Raw genomic sequence first — 27,843 nt, 5'->3', positions numbered from 1 at the left:
ACCAACATTCTTCATCATACTTCCCTCTACTCGTGCAATTTTGACCGGTCTGTTAGGGGTTCAAGGAGGTTTTTCTATATTGGTTGTCCATTAGATGAAATTTTGTGCAACATTATGGGTATGTTTTGAAGTGAGTTTATTCACGAGAAATGGGAATTTGCAAATTCTGAACAAATAATGGGCTTAAAACCTAGAAAAGTGGGGCTGACGGTTATTGTGGGCCGCGACGTAGAATCACCTACAAAAGCAATCATCCACAGGACATGCAATGAGGTCGAACATGATTTGTGACTGGTGACAATCTTCAAAAAGGTTATGGATGGAAAAAAAACTATTGGGAAATACTTGGTTCTCAGGCAAAAAGTGTACATCTGGTTGGTCATTTTCAAGCCCGAGAAATGCCATTTCCGGTGATCTGGGGGGGGGGGGTATCAAAACTAGAAATTTTCTTCTACGCTGCGCGCCAACCGATGGTGGCGCTCCGCTTAGATAGTAATTCGCGCCCCCCGGGTTAGAAAATCCTGGATACGCCCCTGGTAGGGTTTGTCCTGTTTCTATTAGATGAAGATTCGGGAACGTCCTTACTACATGTCGATCAGTATACAAGTAGCCTACTTACAGGTCCATGATCATTCTGAGTTGAAGCACTATAGTAATTACAAGCATTTATTGCAACACTGATGTTAAGCTAAAAAGAAAATCGTTTAACATTAGAACTGCAAGCATTTTCTTCGCCCTGAGTTGAAGGGATGCAAGCTGGAGGAGGGTTGATTCTTGTCCGAACATATTCCCTCTTTCCGTGACCTAACGTCTCTCTTTTTGTAGTGACTACATCAGGTTGATTGTACTAGTTTTGGTAGCCTATACGTACTCCGAACTGTACAGGATTTGTATCTTCCCTCCAACCTTTAGTTTTCACAGGAACTGTTAAAGTTATCAGTTTTGTCCTCTCCCGTCACCCAGCCATCGAATGTTTTGTAGCTATGGGTCGAATGTCACAAACTATAAAATAACATACACATTTATTGCAATCTCTAGCATTATTTCATCATACCAAGATACGCAGCGATCAACTGACGCCCAGGATGCCGTTACTTAATAAATTGCTTAATTCTACGGAAGTTTTGTAAAAATGCATAGTGACACTTATAGCCAAAAAAACTTTTGATTATAAATCATGTACATATATGCATCCAATATCCCTAATGCCCTTATTGTAAGGGAACTTCCCCTGCGTAACCACGAACGACTTGAAATATGAATATTCAGATTTTGTATACCTCGTTTTGGCTTCCTCCAAACCATTAATAACGCATGTAAATCCTTTGTATGATTAACTTGATCTATTCTATCATTATATGGCAGATAAGGTCAAACTTCGTCCTGGAAGTATTTTTGAGAATCTATATTTACATTATACATAGGATTTCGTCATACCTACTAATTATTCATAACTCGTACGATCTCGCGAGATCCAATGACCTCATCAGTGTGTTGTAATTGTTTGTATGCTGAAGCATACGGAATACACGTATCCGATGCACGAAAATATCACAATACTATTTCAGTTAGGCTGCACAATATATTTACATAGGCTGGCACTGTTGAACACACGTACCACAGCAGAGTTCAGTTCAAGGCCTAACATAGTAACTTTGTCGACATGTTTTACTTTTAGCGGAGCGACATTTTCTGACTAGACACAGTTTAATGAGATGGTTACATTGCCGGTGTTTGACCAAATTTGAACTTGATTTGAAATATTGAAAATGGGATCCATTGACCAACTAAACCAATGGAATTATTCATCTGATATATCTGACTTTTCAGACTACCTGGCTACCAGTACCAATGCGAATGGAACTGTTGAAGACCTGGACAATATTCTTGGTAAGCCTACATTAAGCTAACCTGAAGTAACTGTGATAATGTAAAGTTTGGGTAGCTTACTTACCACTAGGGGTGACTCAGAACTAGCATTTTACTCTTAGGTTTAGATCAGGTTATGGTAATGTGCTGCAATTTTGACTTTGCGAATACACTGCAGGCTCCTAGAGTCCTAGGCCTATAGGCTACAATGACTCAAAGAAAGTTAAAGAAGTTAGCATCTAGGCTATAGGCCTAATCCCTAATCAGGTCTCAAACTTACGACCGGCCACATACAGTCCCAGTCCCATTCCGAAGCCCCAGTCTGAACAGTGTCCACTCCCATTGCCAAGTTAGGCCCTTACCAGTTACTTTTGCTAATCTGTCCCTAGGCCGAGGGTAGGTCTAGCCTATATATACTATACTAGTTAGGCCCTTACAAGTTACTGTTTACTTTTGCTAATTAGCCTCTAGTTTAGTGATAGTTAGGCCCTTACAATTTACTTTTGCTAATTTTGATTTAGCCTCTAGGTCTAGTTAGCCCTTACCAGTTACTTTTGCTAATCTGTATCAGCTTCTACTGTAGGTCTAGACCCATTTTTTACTGTGAAGAAGCAAACTGTCATTGTGTTGAATGTGTGAAGTAATTTCTGAAAGTGCTTCAAAACTTAAAAATGAAAATTGACATTCCTTCTTCCACTAACTTAGGCTGTGTAGATTACAGTTGCGTCCAATAAGTAATTACGATTGGATATTCCAAGAAGGCAACTGCAGTATCTATGAGTATAGCTACAATGTATCACAAGATGCAAAGTTAGGGAACCTGTGAAATTAGGTTATACTGGTGAACATACTTGGTAAAGTTTAGTTACGACTATGTTTCTCATTTGCAGGTGTTTTGCATGACGGTGACCCTACGTGGGATGATGACATGATCAATGATGGGGAATTTATGGATGAGAACAACGCAGACTTCTCAGAGTACCTCCATAACAACGATCTGTCTATCTTAACAGAACCACAGCTCCAATCCTCACCTCTCATCCTCAAATCTCCGGTGACAACTTCTACAGCTCCGGTTAATCAAAGTACTCCAGCAACAATCCCTGTCCTTTCAGCAGCTGATAAGGTACAAAATTTTGGAAAAGCATCATTGGACAATTTTTAAGTGAAAAATCTCTGTAATGGAAATGTTATTAACTCTGTACCTTGCAGATTGATTGTTATGATTTATGTTTATCATTCAAATTCAATCATCCGTAAGATTGGAAGAAATTTTGTTTTTTACAGAAGTTGTGAGTTATTTATCCAGAATTCCATCCCAAAATGGTCATCATGCTATACAAGTGCAAAGTTGTACAACTTAGCAGATTTTATTATTTTATTAGACAAACTCTTTTGAACACTGAATAATTTCCTGTCATCTAAGTTTTGAGTCCTTACGAGCTAATTTGTAAATTAATTAGCCAACTAGCCTTCATAAAGAGTGGCATGAGAAAATTGATTTTGAAATTCCTCCCCTATTCTTCCTCTATTGGTTGTGCTGTCTTTTAGCATTTATACCTAGTACTAAAAGTTGTTCAAATTCTCTTGCTGTCACCACTGATCATTCTGTTACAGAGATGCTAGTCATGTTTAGAAGAAACCTTGAAAATAGTGTCATGTAGTGTTACCTCTGTGTAGATATTCATTCTTCTGACACAGAGTATGATTTAATCTGTGTATTCCTTAGATGAGGATGTTTAAGCAGCTGCAATTACAACAGCAGAAGGAACAATTGGAACAACAGCAAACACAACAACAGCAGTTGCAACAGCCAATTGTGTTATCACCACAGCCTCAACAACTACAGCCTCAACAACAGCAGACACAGCCACAACAACAGCAGACACAGCAACAGCCGCTACAACAGCAGCAGACTAATACAAACCCTCTCCAGCAGATCATAAAGCTAGAAAGCACCCCACAGAAGCAGCTACTCGTTGTGGTACCCCCTTCAACCTGGTTCACCAGCACAGATACAACAGTCGTCACACAACCACAGGTAAGGAAACATGAAATTATAACGTTATCAATTATAATTTTGCATTTTACATACTTGTGGCCAACTATAGCTGGGACACCAATGACCTGTTACTAGTTTTTTAACCATAAATAACATTTTGGCATTTGATCGCTGAGTTTGCAGTAAGTTTTACCAACCTGAACTTGTTAAGTGTTCTGCTGAGGATGACTTAATGCTGGGAGTATGTTTCATTCAAATATCAGTAATTGGCGATGTAAACAACAATTTCATTCAAATCTGTCAAATTTGTCACCCAGATCGACAGTTTTGTACCAATAGGTGTGGTAGACACTTGTAAGCCCAGACAAACACCAACTCAAACATGGATAAGATTGTTTAGAACATATTATCGAAAAGGTAATATGAATATATGTATGCGTAACTAGCTTGAGATATCAACGATTCAATGGTTAATAACTGGCTAAAAATTAAATAGTGAAAGTTGAAGACAAGCCATGCGGTTTTCAGGAAGAGCGACTTGCACTTTCTGATGGAAAATAAAGTGACTATGCAATATACAATACAAATAAGGTTGTTCCTGTTTTCTGTTTGAAGAATTTACGTCATCATTCTACACCTATGCTGCAACAAAAGTCAAAGTCCCAAAAGCTGAATAATAATAATTTGAAGGAGCTATTGTTCAGTATCATCACTACTTACAGTAGCAACCATTTTATTGCATTACTGTTTATTTTCAAACTATCAGGATGCTTTCTTCATTGTTGCTGGTGCATAAGAATTCAAGTTTCAATTGATGACGTACAGTAGGTGTCTTGTCATACCATGTTTTTCATTCCAGAATGATACAATAACTTGAAAATGTCAAGGTTTTTGCTTTTGTTTTGCTTCTCTAAAAACTTCCTTCTAATAAATCTGTTCCAATAATAAAACCATAAGTAGTTCCTGCTGATAAGTTCAAGTCATGCTAGCTGAACAACCACAATTATACAATACTGTACAGTTTGCTATGATTGTAGTAAACAACGTTAAGACTGTTAGTTTAATACTGGAGTTATCTTACATCATTTTTATATTTAGGAAGGCTCCAATCCTCCAAGTAAACAACTTGTACCCAAAAAAAAGGCAAAATCCCCTGCAGCAAGGCTGAATCAATATCAAACTTGTAACAGAGTATGTTGGCAGACCAGCTATGCCTAATATATGTACTAGTGCACTGTGTAAGAGATTCTGTCCTAGCTGCAAGATGCTACACCCCCTCAGCAACCTACACTTTTGACATAGTGCCTAATGACAAGCATCCAGCTGCTTTAAGTTATTCCTCCTGAAGTCACTGGTGAAAGCAGTCACAGAATAATAATATTTGTATTTTGTCAGTTATATATTGTTTCATAATTTTCATTTATCTACTTGTTGCTTTGTTTTCATCTGTTTTTGAATGTATAAGTAACACAGTTGATTAGCTTCAATGGACTGGTTTGTTTTTGTATGTATAAGTATTACAGTGAGTTGATTAGCTGCAATGGACTGGTTGTAAGTTACTGTTGTTGTATACATGCATTGTTTTGGTGCAGGTGGTGATACAGCAGACTGCTGGTAACAACAATGTCACAACCACCACTCAGGGCAGTACTGTCTCCTCCATAACAACCCTGCCTGTCTCCTCGGTGACGACCTTGACAAATAACATTGACAAGTTACCAATATCGCCCTCACCGTCCTCTAAGGGAATGCTACCTCAGTTACCTAAAGGAGAAAAGAGAGTAGCTCACAATGCCATCGAGAAACGTTACCGACGGAGCATCAATGATAGGATTGAGACCCTGAGGCAGATGGTGGTTGGATCTGATGCTAAGGTGTGTGCACAGCTGGTTTATAAGTAAACAGTAATGATTATAATAGCTAAGCATCCAAATAGTGATTAATGTATCTCAAGAAGGGCGAATATCCCAAGGATAAGACATCTTCCCAATTTTAGTCAAATGTAGGTTCAGTAGAAATTTTGATTTAATGCATTTTGAGAAGTAGAATATTGCTAGGCTCTTGGAAAGAATTATTATGAAGTGTCCGGCACAACATTTAATGCAAGAAAGTTGCTAAAAGCTGGTAAGCATTGTCTGGGTAGTTGAACAGTGATGTATATATTGAGATTGGTAATCCAAACAAAATTGTTTACAATCTTAATTTTTATTCCTCAAAACGAATTCATGGTCTTGGTGACTTCGGTGATCATAACCAAATACCGGTGTAATGTATGCCATCATGATGAGGTGTGTTTGTGTTGTATATGTATGTGTGTGTTTGTAAACCTGGTTACTCAACAACAACAACAACAACAACATCCTATTAATCTCTTCTTGTTTCATTGAAATCATCAGTGAGTGAAATCAGCAGGCATTGTGAAGTTAATTTCAGTCAAGTTCACTGTACTGTATTATGCTCTACTCTACAGTAGGTCTAGTTAGGCCCTCACCAGTTACTGATCTTGCTGATAGTTTGTACATGTCCACATTATAAGCAAAATTACTCATTCAAAGTTAAAATTTAATTTCAGATTCAAAAGTCTGGCATTCTTCAGAAGGCAATCGATCAAATCAACTATCTGCGCAAGCTCTCTCAGTACTTGAAACAAGAAAATGCTGAGTTAAAGGCGCAGGTAAACCAAATGAAAGGTATGTGTTGTACAGTGACATCATTTATGTCAGCGACTAGTTGTTTGTACTTTACATAGTTTCTGAAACATATTTTGCAAATGTAAGTTGTTTGACAGGACTGCAGTATTTAGCACATTAGTGATTAGCAAGTCAGGTTTGCATATCCATGACCTACAAACCATAGTCTGACCCCTCCCCTTCCTCTCAGGTACCTGTCTCTGCCCTCTTCTCACTGGTAAACTTGACCATAATCAGGGTCTTGTTGACATTTCCTTACATGCAAACTGTGCAAATATATCGTGACATATAAGTTTCAGTGGCATGAAACAAATTCCAGTTTCAGTGCCATACCCACAAGGAGTGAAAGTCAGAGCAGCAAGAACTTGCAGACAGTGGCTAGATTTTACCAACGTAACTGTCAATGACTAAACCTTAGGTGGATGATAGTACTTATTATACAGGACTACCTGCACCATCCTCCATTCTCCTTTTATAAATGCAGGAGCTGCTAGCGTACACATCAAAGCAGAGCCGCCAACACCTCCGGCTTCAGACACTCAGTCTCCCGGTCCCAGTCCCACTCAAGTGGACTTTGAGCCCCCCAGCCCTAAGTCGGAGAACGGGGAAATTGATGACATCATGGGGATGACTGATCGCTCCCGTCTGACCCTCTGCATATTCATGTTTGCTGTTCTCCTCTTCAATCCCTTCGGGTTTATCCTCGGAAAGGCTGCTCAGAATTTTGCTTCCCCGGATGCCACATTTGAACATGGGATGAATGGTGGCGGTAGAACACTTAAAGGTGTCGCAGGTAAGTGTTTGATGTGTTTCCTCTGTTCCTCCTTCCAGCGGTCCCGTAGTACTGTACCTTTATAGCCTTAGCACGTTGGAGGTAGGGACTTGTATTACCAGAAGCTCTTTTAATCATGTAGTTTCTCAAAAGTAGTTTACATTACTGGTTGAGAGGTTTCTCACTCTGATGAAGCATGTAAATGCCAGTTGTCATCGCCTGCTGCTACGAGACTTGAGATGCTGATAAATGATACATATTGTTTGTAATTTGAAAAAATAAAAATAGGGAAAGTAGTACCACCAAATTGGATTTAAACGAATCTCTGTTTCCTGCAGCCGACGAAGAGATGAGTCCATTATGGAGTTTAGCAATGAGTTCGACTGTGTGGGTGGTCAATGCTATACTGATCCTTGGAGTGATCATACAGATACTTATCAAAGGAGAACCAGTCACCAAGCCCAACTCTGAGGCATCAGCTGAATTCTGGAAACACAGACAAGCTGCTGAAACACAGATCCATAGGGTGAGTAAATAGAGGAAGGAGATGTGTGGGTGAAGGGGGGGCGGGGGCAGGGGGGCATTATTGATGCTGGTGTTTGAAGGCAAGCATTAAAGAAAATGAGAGAAATAGACACTAGTAAGGTAAAATGATGACTTTAGTGTTTAAAATAAACCACTACCCTAAACAATGAAAAGATTGTGGGAGTAGGGAACCTTCTTTAACTCTAGTCCGGGTTACACCCTTTAAGAATGTTCAACTTATGTAATATCCCTGTAGTACAAATTCTAGGATTGCATCAGATCCTTAGTCCAGACAAAATTGTTCATGTTGATCCCAAAATCTATGTTTTACAAATTCTAACAAATCTCTTAAATATGATGCCCAGCCGTCTGTTGTTTAAACCTTAATTTCTCAAAGAGTAAAAGTATTCTTGAAAGTTACCCTAGACCTGTAGTAGTTGTACTTAAAGGGTCTGTGTATATAGACATATACCCTTGACCCAGAGCAGTTGTACTTAAAGAGTCTGTGTGCATCAACATACAAAAGTAAGGTTTGAATCTAATATCATCCTTAAATATTGTACTGATTGCAGGAAGCAATCAGCACTTCATGTCAACATTGTGTTGTGAGACATGACTTCACTGCCAAGACAATTCTTGCAGCATTTCATTTTAATAATTTGAGAAGATGAGCTGCTCCCAGTGACAGCATGAAACTGAATTTCACATGATATGTTTTTCATGGAGATAAGTTAAGTTAGAATGATGTAGTATTCATGCCAAGCCTGTGGCTGTCAAGTGTTCTTTGGTTATCTACAAACGTCAATATCTCCTCTTTGATCTTGTAGAATGAACATGTTGCAGCGCTGAGCCACAGCCATTTGGCCCTGAAGGCCTTGGGCCGTACCATTCCTGTCACCAGGTTTGACATGTGGGCCTGTACTGTTTGGAACTTTCTGAGGTTCTTACTCAACAAAGTGTTCATCGGCCGTTGGTTGGCAAAGCGAGCCGGTGGCCATGAGAAGGATGATAGCGAGGATGGTAAATACACCACAGCCGAGACGTCAGCCAGAGATGCAGCCTTGATGTATTTACAGTACTTGCAGATTGCCCTAGTCAGTAAGTCGGGTTTTATACATGCTGTAATCTATTAAACATGGTGCGTGCTGAAAAATGTAACATGAATGGAAACATTTCAGTTTAGAGGTCACTTTTGTCTTGTGAAAATTAATGAAATAAACATATTTTTGGAATTTTGAAATGTAACCAAATATTGCAGAAGAATGCTCAAAACTTAAATGTAGAAGTGGCTGCTAGTACAGAATTTACAACGTTTCCAAGGTGAGCATATACAATGATCAAAGTATTAATATTCGGATATCAAAATTGCTAAAGTGAACAAATTGGGACCCTCCTTGATATGACAGCACCTAACATTGCATATTTATTCAGTAATAGCCTTTGTTGGTTTTCCTTTGTGTGTATGATATAATGGTGGTTGTCTTCCTTGGTGTGTATGATATAATGGTGGTTGTTTTCCTTTGTGTGTGTGATATAATGGTGGCTGTTTTCCTTTGTGTGTGTGATATAATGGTGGTTGTTTTCCTTTGTGTGTGATATAACGGTGGCTGTTTTCCTTTGTGTGTGTGATATAATGGTGGTTGTCTTCCTTGGTGTGTATGATATAATGGTGGTTGTTTTCCTTTGTGTGTGATATAACGGTGGCTGTTTTCCTTTGTGTGTGTGATATAACGGTGGCTGTTTTCCTTTGTGTGTGTGATATAATGGTGGTTGTTTTCCTTTGTGTGTGTGTGATATAATGGTGGTTGTTTTCCTTTGTGTGTGTGATATAATGGTGGTTGTTTTCCTTTGTGTGTGTGATATAATGGTGGTTGTCTTCCTTTGTGTGTATGATATAATGGTGGTTGTTTTCCTTTGTGTGTGATATAACGGTGGCTGTTTTCCTTTGTGTGTGTGATATAACGGTGGTTGTTTTCCTTTGTGTATGATATAACGGTGGCTGTTTTGCTTCGTGTGTGTGATATAACGGTGGCTGTTTTCCTTCGTGTGTGTGATATAACGGTGGTTGTTTTCCTTCGTGTGTGTGATATAACGGTGGTTGTCTTCCTTTGTGTGTGTGATATAACGGTGGCTGTTTTCCTTTGTGTGTGTGATATAACGGTGGTTGTTTTCCTTTGTGTGTGTGATATAATGGTGGTTGTTTTCCTTTGTGTGTATGATATAATGGTGGTTGTCTTCCTTGGTGTGTGTGATATAATGGTGGTTGTCTTCCTTGGTGTGTGTGATATAATGGTGGTTGTCTTCCTTTGTGTGTATGATATAATGGTGGTTGTTTTCCTTTGTGTGTATGATATAATGGTGGTTGTCTTCCTTTGTGTGTATGATATAATGGTGGTTGTTTTCCTTTGTGTGTGTGATATAATGGTGGTTGTTTTCCTTTGTGTGTGTGATATAATGGTGGTTGTTTTCCTTTGTGTGTATGATATAATGGTGGTTGTTTTCCTTTGTGTGTGTGATATAATGGTGGTTGTTTTCCTTTGTGTGTATGATATAATGGTGGTTGTTTTCCTTTGTGTGTATGATATAATGGTGGTTGTTTTCCTTTGTGTGTATGATATAATGGTGGCTGTTTTCCTTTGTGTGTATGATATAATGGTGGTTGTTTTCCTTTGTGTGTGTGATATAATGGTGGCTGTTTTCCTTTGTGTGTGTGATATAATGGTGGTTGTTTTCCTTTGTGTGTGTGATACAGTACTGATTTCGCTTAACTCCCGTTGAAAAAAAATCAACGATCGATAAAAAACGTTGAAAATCGATAAAAAAAGTTGAAAATCGGTTAAAAACGAATAATTTCGTTGACAAGATTTAGACTACTGCGGGCACGGGTTGTCAACGAAGTTTCAACGAAAATTCCACGAAAGTTATCGCGATCAAAAACCGCAAAGGCTATTCTAGACATATCAAGGTTGTGACTTGCGTTGAATCCTTAGTTTAACTACAGCCGTTTTCAGACTCTACCAGAAGTTGTAGAGGAATATTACAAATGTTACAAAAGTTTGATTGTAGATAGAGTAAGTTCTTTACTAGGTGTTTGAAAAATGATTTGGCTAGGATAGTAAAAACTAGTCTTGATCGATCGTAATAAGCACGTTCTACGACTCTTAAGTTATAGGCTAGTATTAAACTAAGATAAGTTTAGGTTAGCTCACCAAGGAACGCAGCGTCAGAAAAACTAGAAATAAAAAAAATATCCACAATGAAACAGTCGTAGCTGGATATCAAAGAGATCTTTATTTCCAATAAATTCCTGTGTTACTTGACGTACTACAGTACCGTTTACTACAGAACATCACTCACTAAACAAACTTTTCTGAGCGCATTCCGTACAAAAAATCTCCCCCAGCTTCAATGCACGCAAAAATAAAAAAACATCCTGTTATTTTCCCCCTAACCCGTTACTGTAAGTTGCCCGCGAATGCAGATGGACTGCCCTGGTATTTAGGTCGCAGCCTGGGTCTGGGCCACCTGCAGTTTGCTGCTAACATGTGTATTCCCTACCCTGGATATCCCCACCACCAAACTTTTTTTTGAGAGGCTTAGTCCAATCATAAACCTGGCTTTGTCAAATTCACGCCTACCATCTGTTAATTAGCATAGTATTTATCTGAACCTTTGGCTGGCTGCCTCTAGAAGCAAACATTATTTTACCCCTACTGTTCGTAATGGAATGGATGTTACCTGAAAACCAAATATTCATTCATATTATAAGTAGAACAATCCAGCAGGGATAGAAAGTTTATCTTGAATGAACCAATCAGAAGTCGTGCTATTAATAAAACTTGAAACACCTGGCCAGCAAGAGAGTTGCAAACAATTGTATCCATGACTACTAAGAAAATAAAGCAGTGACTTGGGGCCCACGTTGGGTAGAAATCTGTGGAAAATGAATATATTTTCATTGCTTATTTGAGTATTGTATATTGGGAAGAGCTGATCAAACATTAGTAGGGAGGGCTTTCAACTGGCCTGACGGCTTTCAACTGGCCTGACGGCATGTACATTTAATTTAATGAGAAGGGGGAGTTTTTATGAGTCTCCCGGTATGCGTCACATGAGAAGTAAATGTTTTTGTTTTTCGGTTTTATCATCGTTTTTCAAGTGGAACAGCTCATAAAATCATATCAAATGAAAATAATACATATTTGAATATCCTTCCTTAGTTTTACTAATCAGGAATGTTTAATAAAGCATGCAATGCATCGTTCGAAAAAGGTAATTTTAAAGTAGAATTGAAAATGAACGACATAAAACAATATCTGTGAAGCGTGCGGAGCACAACTTTGAATATTCGTTGTGAAAGAAAACATAGCGAACGATGCTTATTGCGTACAGTAAATAAATTTCGCGGAACTGGTATAGAGAAATTACGTACTGCAGCTTACGTCGGAGAAGCTCATAAATGACACAGGTGGATAGAGCGCATCAAAATTCGGTTTAGGAAATCCCTATACAGCCGACAAAAGTCGATATCTCCTTCCGTTTTCGAGTTATATGCGATTTTGTGTTTTTGCGATATGGTTTTTAGTATATTTTCATTCAATAAGGTCGTTTTTGTGTGTGTTTAAGTAAGGGTGTGACCCAACAGATATTTCGCTAACCGTTTCACCGTATCGCCTGCCGGTCGGTTTAACGTTTAAACGCCGTTTCCCGATCGCGGTTTTTTTCGACGCACGGTCACTCGACTTTTAATGAAAATAGGACATAATTAGTACAATAATTAAGGTTTTTTCCCCAGCAGGTAGCAATTCAGGCAACAAGACACTCGATCAATGTATGTTAATTACTAATTAGGCCCAATAATATTGCGAACCTTTCGTGTAATAATTGCTGAAAAGAATAACACACATGATCAGTATTCGTGGTGTTCAGAAGTTCAGATCACTGAATTTATATCACTCGGCCTTCGGCAACATCGTAACTTTTGAAGAAAAAAACAATATATTTGTCTATCTATCACAAGATTTTTAACAAAAACTCGCCTAAATTAGTATACTTACCCACCTTTCCTGCTTACTTATTAAAAGTCATGTTAAGAAAACAAATTACGCACGCACGTGTTGTGCGATGGGTTGTAAAAATCAAGTTGAAACTGGTTTGAGCAGCCTCCGATTTCATTTTCTTTCTCTTGTGTCACATACATGATACAGTACCTTACATTAGATACAAAAGTTAATTCAACAACAGCCAAAATTTGTGTCGCAATAGGTTAAGTTTTAATCGCGCTGCACAGTACCATTCATAATTTGCATATAACATCAAAATTTACACTCGGCGTCCAGATGGCGGGAGATGTAACATCATGTTCAATCTGTTGTGTTGTTCCCATGGTGCGATGAACTTGGGCAAAGTTCAATGACCTACTTATGTTCTGTGACCAATGTCAGTGGGAATTATGTGTGTAAAATCTCGGGTTTTTCCATGTGTTATATATGTATAGAAGTTTTACGTAAGCGGAGCGAATTTTAAGGCGGCTCGTTGATTGTGAGGAAGCACTTATCTAAGCATCAATATTTGTGAAAAATATCGTAAGTTTTTCATTTTCATTCATTTTCTTTTATGTTTGCCGCAATCCCGCCCGCAATGCATGCACAGCATAATACCATGTGTGAAAAAAATGGCTGTACACGTGCAGACCTGAGAGAGCAAACTGGCCTTGTGTTGTTAATGTTATGACGGTACTTTCTAGAACGACCATTTGCCTCTTTTGGGGTCAACATATTTTCACACGGGATTTCAACATGCCATTGATCGATGTACACGGGTGATATATGTCACACATATTAACTGGGAAAACAAATTGACGACACTATCATGAGCTTGTGACTATTGGCCTACTACTTGAGTTATATTGAACACATTATTCATGCCTAAAACATTGTTTTTCTGTTTTTTTATAGATAGTTTGCAGTACATTACTAAGTTCTTCACATATTTTTAAATAATTTTCATGTTTAAAATGTAAACAAAATAGAAAAAATAAAGAGAAAACGCCTTTTTGAAAAATGGAAGCGTCCTCGCAGAATGGGCGGGGCATCTTTATTTTGCTTCAAGTAACATGTTTTCGCTCGGAAACAAAGTTTCATACTTCAACTCTCATAAAAAAACAAATTTACATCTCTTAGAAATAACTATTTTTCGTATTCTGCAAGTAAACCAAGTTTATATGTCCATTCACTGTTATTTAAATGGTTAAACAGAACTTCAACTTATTTGGAAGGGTGCCTCGTGGTACATAGCTTTGACTGCAACCTCTCTAAAAGCCTGGCGAAGTTAAGACTTATGTCACTGTGTTTGGGGTTCACAGTCAGAAAACGTCCCCCGTCAGTTTAATTACGCGTTTCTTTGAGTGTTACTACTCATATAAGCATGAGAATGCTTTCGAAAATATTCCCTCTTTCAAACGACTGAACTAAAGTCTAACTGATATTAATAAACGAAGTTACGCGTTTTCCGACGTTTCGTGTAACCACAAATTGACCTTCTATTTCGTTTAAAAAAGAATTTCAACGTACCGTTGAAAATTCCACGAAGGAAATGACTGAGATAACCAATCGATAAAATTCGATAAAAAACGATAAAAATCGATAAAAATCGCCGAATTTCGATGAAAAACGAAGAATTTCGGTTATTTTTCTTTCAACGAATTTTAACGGGAGTTAAGCGAAATCAGTACTGTATAATGGTGGTTGTTTTCCTTTGTGTGTGTGATATAATGGTGGTTGTTTTCCTTTGTGTGTATGATATAATGGTGGTTGTTTTCCTTTGTGTGTATGATATAATGGTTTTTGTTTTCCTTTGTGTGTATGATATAATGGTGGTTGTTTTCCTTTGTGTGTATGATATAATGGTGGTTGTTTTCCTTTGTGTGTGTGATATAATGGTGGTTGTTTTCCTTTGTGTGTGTGATATAATGGTGGTTGTTTTCCTTTGTGTGTGTGATATAATGGTGGTTGTTTTCCTTTGTGTGTGTGATATAATGGTGGTTGTTTTCCTTTGTGTGTGTGATATAATGGTGGTTGTTTTCCTTTGTGTGTGTGATATAATGGTGGCTGTTTTCCTTTGTGTGTGTGATATAATGGTGGTTGTTTTCCTTTGTGTGTGTGATATAATGGTGGTTGTTTTCCTTTGTGTGTGTGATATAATGGTGGTTGTTTTCCTTTGTGTGTGTGATATAACGGTGGCTGTTTTCCTTTGTGTGTGTGATATAACGGTGGTTGTTTTCCTTTGTGTGTGTGATATAACGGTGGCTGTTTTCCTTTGTGTGTGTGATATAATGGTGGTTGTTTTCCTTTGTGTGTGTGATATAATGGTGGTTGTTTTCCTTTGTGTGTGTGATATAATGGTGGTTGTTTTCCTTTGTGTGTGTGATATAATGGTGGTTGTTTTCCTTTGTGTGTGTGATATAATGGTGGTTGTTTTCCTTCGTGTGTGTGATATAATGGTGGTTGTTTTCCTTTGTGTGTGTGATATAATGGTGGTTGTTTCTGTCTCTACCTAACAGGCAGCAAACCTCTGTCCGCTTTAAGCGTTACCAGCATCGGACTCATGACTCTCAACCTAGCACACTGCGCTGGCAACGCCCTCACCTCAGAAAACATCGCTGAAGTCTACGCTACTGTAGCCTTAGCTCTCAAACACACTTATCACAAGAAGATGATGTTTGTTTCGGTGAGTCAGCTGATAACCATGCAGTCTTGTAATGTTTTACTTAAGTGGGTTCTCTGTGAGAATTGTATTAGATGAGGTATACTTGCAGGTAACTGAAGATGCTTTTAAGAACTTGGACACTTTTTCCCACTTTGGCGGTGTGGGGAGGGGTGGTGGGGTGGTTTATTCGTGAGATGGAAGGTACTGTTATGCTTTTATTTCATGATTAGCTGAATTTCTCAGAAAATGTGTAGAATCCTATTCTCCTCAGTTAGGAGAAGATAAACAGAGATGTAATATTTGCCCTTTTATATATCATCTACAATGAAAATATCTAGTATAGACTTATTTGAGTAACTTTTGCCTGAATTTTCACCGATACATCGGAAATATCGTTTTTTAATTTTTGTGTTCTCAACATTTCACTCATGAAAACTTTGATATGTTGCAATTTGACTTGCCTCTGTCTCTTCCAGCGATACTTCTTCTCCAAGGGAAGGACCTACACCAAGGAGTACAACACCCCTGCCTATCTGAGCTGGATGCACAATGCAATGGCGTATCAACTAGCCAAACAGGAAGACATCTCATTTGTTCCAAGAGAATCATTGTTCTCACAGATTGCAGAAAGTAGTAAGAATTTCTTGTTGATCTATGACGTAGCAATGTTTCCTAAATTGGGATCAAATTTATCAGGTAGTATCCCGAGATGGAGTTAGCAAAAGAGCGCATGCATCACTTTCTTAGTTGGCTGCACACTGCCCTTATGAGATTGTGTTGCGACTCGTCTCAACGGTAGTGACCTAGTTTTGATGAGTGCACCAAACAACCCTTTTCTGTTAACTGTTACTCATGTAGGTCACATGCACAATACTTAACCCATGATTGGCTAGATTTGTTCAAACTATACACTAGTAATTGTAACATGATACATACTGCCATTCAGGGAGATGCTACACATTGACTTTCCCCGACACAGAAAAGCAGATGCAAATACAAACTGGCAAGATCTGGATCTGTCTTAGTCTTATGCATATTCAAACTCCTTGACAATTCATGAATATTCACGTTTTGACGGTAGAGTTAATTCTGATTCATTTGGGCTCAGTGACAGATTTGTCGGTCCAACCTATCGGTTAGTGTTGGTAAAAATAATCATAGGAGGTTTGAGATTTATTCTGAGGCAGAAATCTTTAGTTAACTTTGTTATTAATCTATGAGGATGATCTGTACAGGATATTGTTGGTTATTTGCAAGGTCCAATTACAGCATCTTTATTGACAAGAAATAGACCAGATTTATAGGAGTAAAGATGATTTCAATAAGTAGGTCAAGATCTTCGCCCTTTAAGAAACCAAAAGAAGGTGACCCACATCAGACTATTTACAGTCAAGTCTTTTCTACTCAACGAGCTTTCATGTTCTGGTTCATCTTTACAATAGGAGAAAACATTAGACTGTACCAACATTGAAGCTCATTATTCAATCTTGTTTACAATTGTAAAGACTCGCACCACCAAGTGGGTGGATTTATTTGACAAATTGTAGAAACGATAAATTACTTTGGGATGTACAACTGCTCTGGATTTTGGCTTTTGAAATCTATATTTCAGAAAAAAATTCTGAAAAGTGTTTAAAGTATTTTGCACCTCAAACCATTTGCTCATAAGTCTTTTTATTCCCCCACCCACCAGGTAACCCTTTGTCGTGTCTGACTCAAGGATTACACGAGCAAATGTTGGAGTGTGCCCTCTATCAGCTGGTTGCACCGATGGAGAACAGTGGGAGGATGGGAGTTGCAAACAGGTAATTTAATAGTCTCTAAGAGCTACTGCTTTTCCACTGGCAATTAGATACAGCTTTTGCATTTGATGACAAATATTAATGGTAGTCATTTTCTCACTAGATTTCTTTGGAGTGTCTAGTTCAGTTCCCTCACAAATGCTCCCAAGACATTTGTATCTTCTCAAGAAGTTGCACTTGGCTGGTAAATTGCTATCAGAGATTGATGGCAGTAACATCTTTCCTCCCTAAGACTACTTTGTAGGCCTAACTGTTAGGATAATAAACAATATTCAGTGGTTTAGACAAACACAAAAAGTTACTATTACATCACATAAACTGCTACACAACAGTCTTGGCCAGTAAGAGGGATGTTGATGTGATAGGAATTTTAGTACATATTGCTTATTAATACTTTGAGTTTCTGGGGTGAAATCTGCTCTAAAATGTAATGGGTGGGGAGGGATAGGAATAGGATGTGCTAGTGGTCCTGTATATACCAAGGGCAGTAGCAAGGGAGAATGTTGGGAGTGGGGGGGGGGGGAGGGGGTGACAGGAGACAAGCATCATATTGACTTTGCCAATATGTATATTTTCATGTTACATAAAGTTGTCATTGTTGTTCTGAACATTTTTATTTTTGACAGCGAGCCTCAAGATGCCCTTCACATTCTCGCATATTTGGAGAATCCTGATAGCAGAGGTCAAATTCCGCAAGACACATCCAGCTTTGTGGGTAAGTTGCTACTTGCTGTCAGTTTAAGTTATGAGAGATAGCTAGCATTTCAAATGGTGTTTTTCAATGGAAATATTTAGGCCAGTGAGGTGTATATGGTGTAGAATATGGCACAGTATTCTAGATTGTAAAGATGTGTGTAAATGGTGTTAAAATTACCAAGTATGTTACACTCTTGGTTATCATATATTGCAGAGATGTGTGTTAATGATGTTGATATTACATTGTATGTTACACTCTGGTCTTTTTTCAGATTGCAGAGATGTGTGTAAGTGGTGGGCTGAGATTGTTGTTGTTGCTGCTCATTGGATGTTGGGGGATGAAGAGGCAGCTGAGAGGCGTTATTACAGCGTGGAGAAGCTACCTGCCGTGCTGGAATTCTCTGAGTAAGTTTGCAATCTCACTGGTCTGCTCCTTGTTCTTTACCAGGTAGATTACTGACATCCAAAGATAATTTAGGACTCACCACAATGCTGCAGTTATGCATTGCTAAGTGTTAACCTACTGCAAAAGACTATCACTAACTATACTGGTATGAGTACAAGTAAAATTTACTTTAATATGAGGTAATCAGTACAAGTATGAGGTACTCTGTATGAGGTACTCAGTACAAGTATTAGGTACTCAGAGTATGAGGTACTCAGTACAAGTTTGAGGTACTCAGTACAAGTATGAGGTACTCAGAGTCTGAGGTATTCAGAGTCTGAGGTACTCAGGGTATGAGGTACTCAGGGTAGGAGAACCTTCTGAGCCAGAGTTTGCTAGTTCACTAATGTGTTATACATTAATTACAGCTCCCACAAGTATTCACATGCAATCATTTCATTTCCTATTCAGCGACATTCTTCCCAAGGCAGCCCTGTTGGCCTTCAGAGCTCGTAAACTTTTGATGAGCGGCAGTGAAGAAATAGGAAGCAGCCAGGAGTGTAAGAGGCTGTGTGATAAAGCTAGCGCTTACTTACACAGGAGTGTCAACTATGCCGGGTCTTTGAGGCATGAAAAACTACATGCAGTAAGTATCATTGATAAGATGCTACTTTGCTTTTGTCTGTTTAAATTATTAGTCCTGAGGCCTGAAGGTAGCAATATTTAGTAACTTTTCATTTAGTATTTCTTGGAGGGGGGGGGCAAGTGGGGGAGGGGTAGCAGTAGGGGAAGAGATTTATACGGAAAATGTTTCAAGTGCCAAACTTAAGGCCTTTATTGTGATCATTTATCTTGACTTTAATCTTTACAGGGAATCCATCTGTTGGTCGCCGATTGGCTGTTGGCTACTCGCACCACTCTATGGCAGCTGAGACAATCTCAGGAGTCATCGTCCGTTAACCTGGCCACCTCCTCGGAGCTCACCATGTTCCAACAGGACGTCTCTGCTCTCAGACGGGTGGCTGGTACCATCAAGTCGGTCATGCCAAAGGTTTACCTGTACCAGGCAGTGTCTCGCTTCATGGCTGGTGCCAACCCTGCCCAGACACAGCAGTTACTGGATAGAAGTCTAAGGCAAAAGATACCATCCAACACCACTAGCATGTTTGCTACCAAGAAAGGTGAACACTTTCTGCTAGTTAAAAGGTTGCCTGGCTAAATTTGAATGAGCTCAAGAGTAACTTGAATTGTTTAAGGTTTTAATTTGACTGATGACTTCCTTGATTTTGATTGCATTCTCGGTTACATTGAATTTGAAATGATGGTTAAGTTGAATTTGAATTTGAGTAGATATAGTCTTCAGTAAATTTACTGATTCTAGACATAGTTTTGACTGAATTCTCCATTAATTTGAATGAATTAAGGCTTGTAACTTGAATCATTGTGTAACAGGTCGAACAGATGCATAGTAGCTTGAATTGTGATATGAAGGGTTGACAGACTTTGGTGTTACTGTGATTTGAATCCAGCTATCGATGACTGAGTGCAGGATTAATTTGATTTTTGAGGGTTGAACAAGTAAATTAATGCAGGATTGATGTGTTGAAGTCATATTGATTCCAGCTTAATTTTGATGAGTGATCAGTTTGATTTCAGATCAATTTTAAATTGATTCCAGCCACAAGCTGAGTACAAACGTTGACACAAAGATTTCGACGTCTCTAACACTTTTGCCATTTCAAGATTCAGTGACTCATGGAATTATTGATGGATTTCTTCTTTATCCAGATAATCCAGGAGTAGTGCCTGTCAGCAAAAGAGACAGAGGTCAGGCCTTGGTGGTCGCCTGTCGCTATCTTCCAGAATCCATCCTCTCGTATCCCAATCAGAGAGAGAGGATGCTGAATGAGGCTGCCAGATGCTTTGAGCAAGCAGGAGACCGGTGGGGACTGAGAGAATGCCAGCAGCTATTAGCTAACATAAAGAAGGAATGTGGTGAAGCTGGAGAAGAAATCTCTAGAAGGACCGCCATTCTTACCAGTTAAATAATCAACTTAGTTTGAAAATGCTAACATAAAGAAGGAATGTGTTGAAGCTGGAGAAGAAATCTCTAGAAGGACTGCCATTCTAACTAGTTAAATATTCAACTTAGTTTGAAAAGGCTAACATAAAGAAGGAATGTGTTGAAGCTGGAGAAGAAATCTCTAGAAGGACTGCCATTCTTACTAGTTAAATATTCAACTTGGTTTGAAAAGTTGAAGGATTCTTGTAGAAGTTGTTTTTACAAACAATCGAAAGCAGTAACACTGTAAACACTGCTGAAAGACACAGGAGATCTTTGTTCATATGTGTACAGGGTGGGGCTATTTTAAAATGGTACACGTGTTTGTTTCATAGGTGATAAACAGATATAATCGAATCATTTTGGTACTTTTGGCAATTACATTCTTTATTTGTGAAATATTTCTACAGTCCACTGTTCTTCTCCCAATGGGAATTTAGTCAAAGGCGATGCCTTTAAACTCCATGTTTCTGAATTTTCACCAAACCCTTTAACCCAAACAATGCCAACATTGCTTCTATCAATTTCATTCTAGAGAATGGCTTAGAGTTGCCCATGATCTAAAAGATCATGTAAACAATGCTATTGAAAGTACAATGCTTGTAGATGGGTATCTCTAAGTTTGAACAATGTTGGAAGGGTCAGTAAAATCTCTGCAGATGAAGAGAAAGCTACCGCTGCTCAATTAAAGGAAGTTTATGAAATCCTTTCTAGCCCTACAATCCTGTCTAGCTCTACAAATGTCTATTGGAACTTTGAAGTCCTTAACCTAGGGCCATAGTTACAGTTCCAGCATTATAAATTCAAAATAGCTGTTACTATCTACATACAAAGATAACCATAAATCTTGATATGCATGCATTTGATTTGATAAGTACAGTATACTGCAGATATCCAGAAGGGGCGAGTTATTGTAAAAATTGGAATTATGAACATCTCAGCAACTTGAAATTGGATTCTGATATGCTTACTTATGTATAGTTAGATCAAAATGGCAATATTCTGTACTTTATATTGGCCTAGCCATATTGGCTCTGGGTTTAATTTCTAATCATTTGTTGCCTTTCATCAGAAACTGACTCTGAAAGTGTCATTCCATGTAGTATGCTTAATGCCTTCTGTGCATAAAATTACCTTGGTGACCTTGAAATGAATTCCAGACTTGAAACGTTTTTTTTTCTAAGAAATCGTCAAGGAGTCCATTTGTGAATATTATCAATTAGATAAGTGGAATTTCATGCTAATGAAGCACCCTGTTGGATTTTGTCTTTACAGGAATATCTTCTTTTTAATGTTTAATGTACTGCTACCAAATATCTTGGCTTTTCAACAAAATAACCTCGAGTTACAAAAGTTTTGAAATCTGTTTTCTAAGTGGAAATTCACTGTAAATATATATTGGCAGTCATATGTTAGAAGGTATGTGTTATGTACATAGAGGCAACAGGAAATTGTACAAACAATTGTTTTGTAAATATTTCTTAATTTTGGTTAATCTCACATTTTCAGTTTCATAGTTTGATGTTATTTTGATAATTATTTGCTTGCTTGCCCTTTCAGTCTTGTAGGTCAGTGCTATTATAAGTGACATTTATCAATAATCATAAGGTCACCACTGGTTTGAATCCTGTTGTAGACCAAATATTTACACGTTGTTTATATTTCCCAGCCAATTTTCAGTTATAAGTTTACTTAAAGAAGTGAAATTAATAGGTGGAGTAAATGCACAAATCCATCTAATACTGATTTGTCATTTAATTATATAGGTTATTGGGATCTGTAGCAGAACAGCCTTACAGAAGACTAAGAAAATCTGTTATACTTTCAGTCATAAAATAGACCAAAGTATTTACAGTTCCTGAAGTTTTTCTGTTAAAAAAGAGTGATTCATGAAAAGAGTGGTGTATTTGAACATTGTATCTTCAAGATGCTTTCATCTCTGAAGCTATGTTTTTATGGAAAATATACAAATCCCCCAAAAAATTAAGAAAGGCTAAGAATATTAGTTTTGAATGTGAAGATAAGTGGGTATTTATTCCAAAAGTCAGCTCGGTTGGTTTGTATTGGGCTTTAAATATGCATTTAATATTGAATTATTTGTAAATAACACTTTCTCCTTTGATTTGAGGTGTTAACCTAAGCAATGTAAATCAAGACAATTTCACATGATATTCTTGTTTTGCTTCTTCCACTGAAGGTACTTTGGATGAAAATATAAAATTGAAATCACCAGAAACCTCTGCTTTTCCTTTATTATTTACAAGAAAGAGTTCATTATGGAAGAGGTAATAAAAGGTATGTTTCTCCTGTTACTGGACCAGTAGCATCATCAGGAATTTTTGCCTAGTGAGGGTTGGGGAGGGGGGTTGGGTTGGGAGGGGTTGGGTGGGGTAGTAGAGAGGCTGGCAGCTGTAACTGTTTCGGAGGAGAGGCCTTGTTTCATATATAGAAGGTATCTTGTACAACATACACAGTATTGGTTGAAATTCAATTATCTTCTTGAATGTTTTGATAAATGCAAAAATTATATTCTGGCAGACCATCACGATGAATTTTGAGGTCAAAGGTGACTTGGAGATCAATTTTGGTCAACACAGAAATATATATAGAACATTTATATTGTGCTGGCATGGGAATAAAAGCTATTCCCAAAATTTATGTTTGAAAAATGACAAAATAGACGGTTATTCATCTATAATTTTAACTTCTTTATTTCTAGCTCTCTGGTCAATCTGTGTTACATAAATAAGTATTACTATTATATAAATATTGCCATAGTTACAAGGAAGCTCTCTTTTAACAGATAAATTAATTTGATATCTTAGAATTGTGAACACAATACATTATACTATAAAATGAAAAGTTCTTACATATTTAACAAGATGGTTAAGAGTTTGATGATGTGTTCCATTATAAACACAAATTGTTATCCATCCTTGTTGGCATAAAAACATGCCTTACAGAACTTAGTTACTTACAGAAGGTAGTCAACTATTACAAAATCAAAACAAAGAATTAACCTAAGGTGCAGTTGCTTGCAAAGATTGAGAAAGTTGTAAACAAATTAAAATCAGTCCATTCTCTGCAGTATATACTATAAATTTTTAATCAGGATTGGGGGTAGGGGAAGGGTAAATTTAACAGACCCCCTTGATCTATACTTTTGAGCCAACTTTATACCCTGTAGATATCAATCACCTATGTCTGTACCAAACTGCGACACAAAATATTTACTGTAAATTGCACATTAAAGCACCCTAACGAGTTGTGCAAATTGATTGCTTACATTAAAAGTACTGATAATTACCAAACCAGAAAGTAAAATTATTTTTCTTAAAGATGGAGGCATGTTTTAACTTATCAATTCTCTATAACTCATTCTCTCCATATAAATCAAATACTGTACATTAATATTGGACGTTAGAATTTCAATATAGTTAGTTGCTTAGAACTATTTGCGACAATTTTACACCTTAGTAAAAGCAACAGCTTAAATCTTGGATTAAATAATGAAAGACTTCATCTAAGCAAGAAATGCAAAATTCTTTTGTTACCCTAATATATGAAAAACATGCATATACTGTAGCCTACACCCATTAAGAATCCACATAAAGACACTGCATCCACAAAGAATCCCAATAGTCTCAATAATACTGATGATAAAGTCTCATATCAGTGGTCATAAATTCATTTAAAAGTCATGTTTATCCCCTAAAGGAGAGGAGATGGATCAAGGATTTTGTAGAGTGGATCCACCTGGATAATTGACAGTCATTGACTAACAAATAAATTATTAAATATGACAGAACTTCTATGTCCTTTGATGTTTCATTTGCAGATCTCCACAGGTTTCTTAACATTATATGACCTTTGACGCTTACAACAAATACTTTAATTGTAAATTTTGGACAGTTCAAACATGAATTATTTCTACAAACATATCTAAAAATTAACACAAAATACTAATTTCTGTGCACATTAGGAAATGATACTTGTTTTCAATTATATTCACAAGGCATGACACCTTGGAATATTCTTTACAAATGTCACAAAGAGGTCAAAGTTAAAGTAGATTCTAATGAAGAATTGACAAAACGGATCTTCAAAGTCAAGCATTAAGTACGGCAGACATCTTCTTAAAGAGATACTTTTATAACATCATAAATCCACCAGTCAAATAGCCTCCCAGATCTTGACAATACTTTTCATAATACTGTGCTTGCACTAGACTGGTTCTCCTGTAGTATGAGACAACTAAATTTCTTGGTTTGCTCTGAGGCTGCCCAATAATTTACAATATTTACAATCACAATTAAATAACTTTCTATGATATCAACTTGTAAATCCATCTGACAACAAAGAAGTTTGCTCTTTACAAACCCACTGGCTTTCAGAAAGAGCAACCAGCAAAAAAAAACCTAAAGTTTGTCCTGTTTTTATGATAAACAGTAATATTAACTGCTATGAACTTAGCTTAGAAAGACTCACTTTTAAATGATTTCAAACTAATACAGAAAACATGAATTTGAAGCAATATCCTGACACAAGGAGTTTGTTTAGCAATTAGTGGACATGCATATACAGAATAAAGCAAGCTGCTATAGGTATCACATGCATTCCTAATGCAAGCATAGAGTTTGTTTAGCAATCAGTGGACATGCATGACTAAAGCAAGCTGCTATAGGTATCACTTGCATTCCTAATGCAAGCATAGAGTTGTTTAGCAATCAGTGGACATGAATATAGAGTAGAGCAAGCTGCTATAGGTATCACTTGCATTCCTAATGCAAGCATAGAGTTTGTTTAGCAATCAGTGGACATGCATGACTAAAGCAAGCTGCTATAGGTATCACTTGCATTCCTAATGCAAGCATAGAGTTTGTACATGACTAAAGCAAGCTGCTATAGGTATCACTTGCATTCCTAATGCAAGCATAGAGTTTGTTTAGCAATCAGTGGACATGAATACACAGTAGAACAAGCTGCTATAGGTATCACTTGCATTCCTAATGCAAGGTCATGTAATGAACAATGAGCTGATTCAAGATTCACCTGTCCACTTCAAACTCAACATCCAGTTTTAAAAACACATAAATTACTTCAGTCAACAGTGACTGTGACTTTCTTCTTGAGGAGAAACACTGTACCTTTGTTACACATCTCTGATATCATTGAATGTATAATGTCTCAAGGTAAACAATAACCCTTTTCCTCCCCCTCCCCCCCCCCCTCCCCCTTTACCTATAATGAACATCCACTTGGAGTCTACAGTAATATACATCACAAACAGCACGGAGAGAAAGCACACAAGGATATCAAGACAAGTCTACCATCTCTGGTCTTACATACAGTCTCAAGCTATTCAACAAAGAAAAAATTTCATGAACTTTTATCTTTTAAAAGTGCATCAAATGTTAACAGTAGAACTGATTCAGCCTTCAAAGTGGACAGCTCTTCCTAAACGCTATAGAAATAATTCTATGTATTTGTGGAAGATTCCAGAGCACGTACTTCATGTTTACCTCTGTTTCTGTAACCATTCACATCTTTCTTGGCATCGGCCTTACCGAGTATCATCTCGTTGGTCACGATGGAAGAGGTCCTGTGAAGTAAGACTTGTTGTATATCTGAGCTGGATACTTTACTCCCTCCTCTGGACACCGCATCTAATAGATCCATCCTCACCTGGTGTTCCCGTCTCTTCATGTCCAGGTCCTCCTGGAATGCTAACATCCTTGCCTCGTGCTCTCGAATCATTATCTCTTTCTGGAGTTGTTGGTAGTCCATGTTTCGCAGGTCGTCGCTGTTGTCAGAGATGTGTCTGGACGACCCTGTCCACTTAGCGAACTTCTTCCTCACATATCCCATTGGACTGCTATGCGGGGACGGAGAGTAGCCATTCTGCATCTGTTCAGCCCTTCCAAGTGACGAAGATGAGTTTTGCTGCTGCTGTTGTCGGTGCATCTGATGTCCTTGGTTTTGGCTATAGATTGCTGGTGAGCTACCATGATGGGGCTTGGATTGGCGTTTTGTGATCTTGATATCCGAGCGTTGATTGTGTTGAGAATATTGTTGACGAGATGGAGAGGTTTGAGTTGACGATGCTGGAGTAGTTGATGATGAAGAAGGCTGCATGAGAGAGGTTTCTGACTGAGTTTGGCGTAGAGGAGGAGAAACAACAGTTTGTTCTTTGGGTTCCCCAATGTGGCCATTCTGTTTGGCCTTTTCAGGTGTTTTGGGAATGGAAGAGGCTGGACGGTCTGACAATTTGAAAATGAAAATGATAATGGGTTAGAATGAACAAAGCCATAATGAAAATTATCTTTGAAATGTAGCACACACAGGCTATGCATGTTTCTTGAGCTGTAGCAAAAATGACCTAATATGCATGGTTATACAAAGTTGGAAAAAACTAATCCAATTTTAATCTGAATACATAACATGCACAAGAGTGATGCAAGGAGAACTGCCACATGCATATCACTTCAGTAAAGTGACAAAGTTCACACAAATCATGCTTCAAATTATTGGCTTCAAATTTTTGGTCACTAAAAATTGCCACCAGTTTGAAACATTCTCTTCTGGATATTTGGAAACAGAATTATTATTTACGGTGGCAATGCAATAATTTTAGAAATTTCAATACAAAGTCACAATTAATTGACTGAATATTCAAACTATTTGGGTGCAGGAAGTCAACCCTATTTAAATAAGAAGGTGGAGAAGAGAGGAGGGGGGTGTGGGGGATATAGGATGGGGATATTGGCAAACATGTGGAATTAATTAGGTCTGAATGAAACATTATTCTTATTGCATTACAAAGTATTGAAAAACAAATGAAACGATGATGCTTTAATAAACTAAATAATAGAGATAATCATTCATGACAAAACATTTAAACCCTAAATACAAATGAAAATGAAAAATGAGGTAGGAAAGTAAAAGCAAAATAAAAATGCGTAATTTAAAAAATAGCAAATGGTGCACGGAATGAGAGACAAGGAAGAAGAAGATGAATGTGATGGCAGCCATTTATAAGATTCTATTCTTGAATAAATGTTAGCAACTGAGAAAATGTAAATATTTATCTTGACTGGCTCAGATGTTTATAGTGATTAAGAAGCTAGCTTATAACAATTGGAATGGATGGAACATTCATCATAGATGTTATAAACCAATGTTGAGCCACAGGGTGAGCTTGTCAATGTAACATATACAGTACTCCTGCCGAAAATTCAAAACTTCAGGGTTAATTTATGATATGTTTTAACCTAAAGTCTTCAATGAAATATTTAAATATATTTGGAGTTTTTTAGAGTTTTCCTTCGTGCCT

The 27,843-nt window shown here is 37.6% G+C and overlaps 2 protein-coding genes across 4 annotated transcripts in view; one reads left to right on the top strand and one right to left on the bottom strand.

Annotated features, from left to right (window-relative positions):
* Nucleotides 1-1,506: 1,506 nt before the first annotated feature.
* Nucleotides 1,507-22,746, top strand: LOC139979837 (sterol regulatory element-binding protein 1-like). The gene is made up of 16 exons (XM_071990991.1): nt 1,507-1,890; nt 2,760-2,995; nt 3,599-3,910; nt 5,464-5,745; nt 6,444-6,561; nt 7,046-7,354; nt 7,672-7,859; nt 8,686-8,956; nt 15,420-15,586; nt 16,042-16,198; nt 17,259-17,370; nt 17,994-18,082; nt 18,336-18,468; nt 18,920-19,094; nt 19,320-19,629; nt 20,237-22,746. Exons 1-16 carry the CDS (start codon nt 1,770-1,772, stop codon nt 20,491-20,493), a joined length of 3,237 nt encoding a protein of 1,078 aa, XP_071847092.1. The 5' UTR covers nt 1,507-1,769; the 3' UTR covers nt 20,494-22,746.
* A 457-nt stretch (nt 22,747-23,203) lies between these two features.
* LOC139979835 (START domain-containing protein 10-like) overlaps nt 23,204-27,843 on the bottom strand; it is a 50,779-nt gene continuing 46,139 nt past the window's right edge. For 2 of the 3 annotated variants that reach the window (XM_071990987.1, XM_071990988.1), the window contains one exon: nt 23,204-26,770. In XM_071990987.1, the coding sequence (XP_071847088.1) occupies nt 25,989-26,770 (782 nt within the window). In that variant the 3' untranslated portion in view covers nt 23,204-25,988. The remainder of the gene's footprint in view (nt 26,771-27,843) is intronic. The other variant, XM_071990989.1, reaches the window with a different exon arrangement.

This window comes from Apostichopus japonicus, chromosome 14 (assembly GCF_037975245.1).
Source record: "Apostichopus japonicus isolate 1M-3 chromosome 14, ASM3797524v1, whole genome shotgun sequence".
Classification (NCBI taxonomy): Eukaryota; Metazoa; Echinodermata; class Holothuroidea; order Aspidochirotida; family Stichopodidae; genus Apostichopus; species Apostichopus japonicus.
This window is presented reverse-complemented; position numbering and strand designations above follow the sequence as displayed.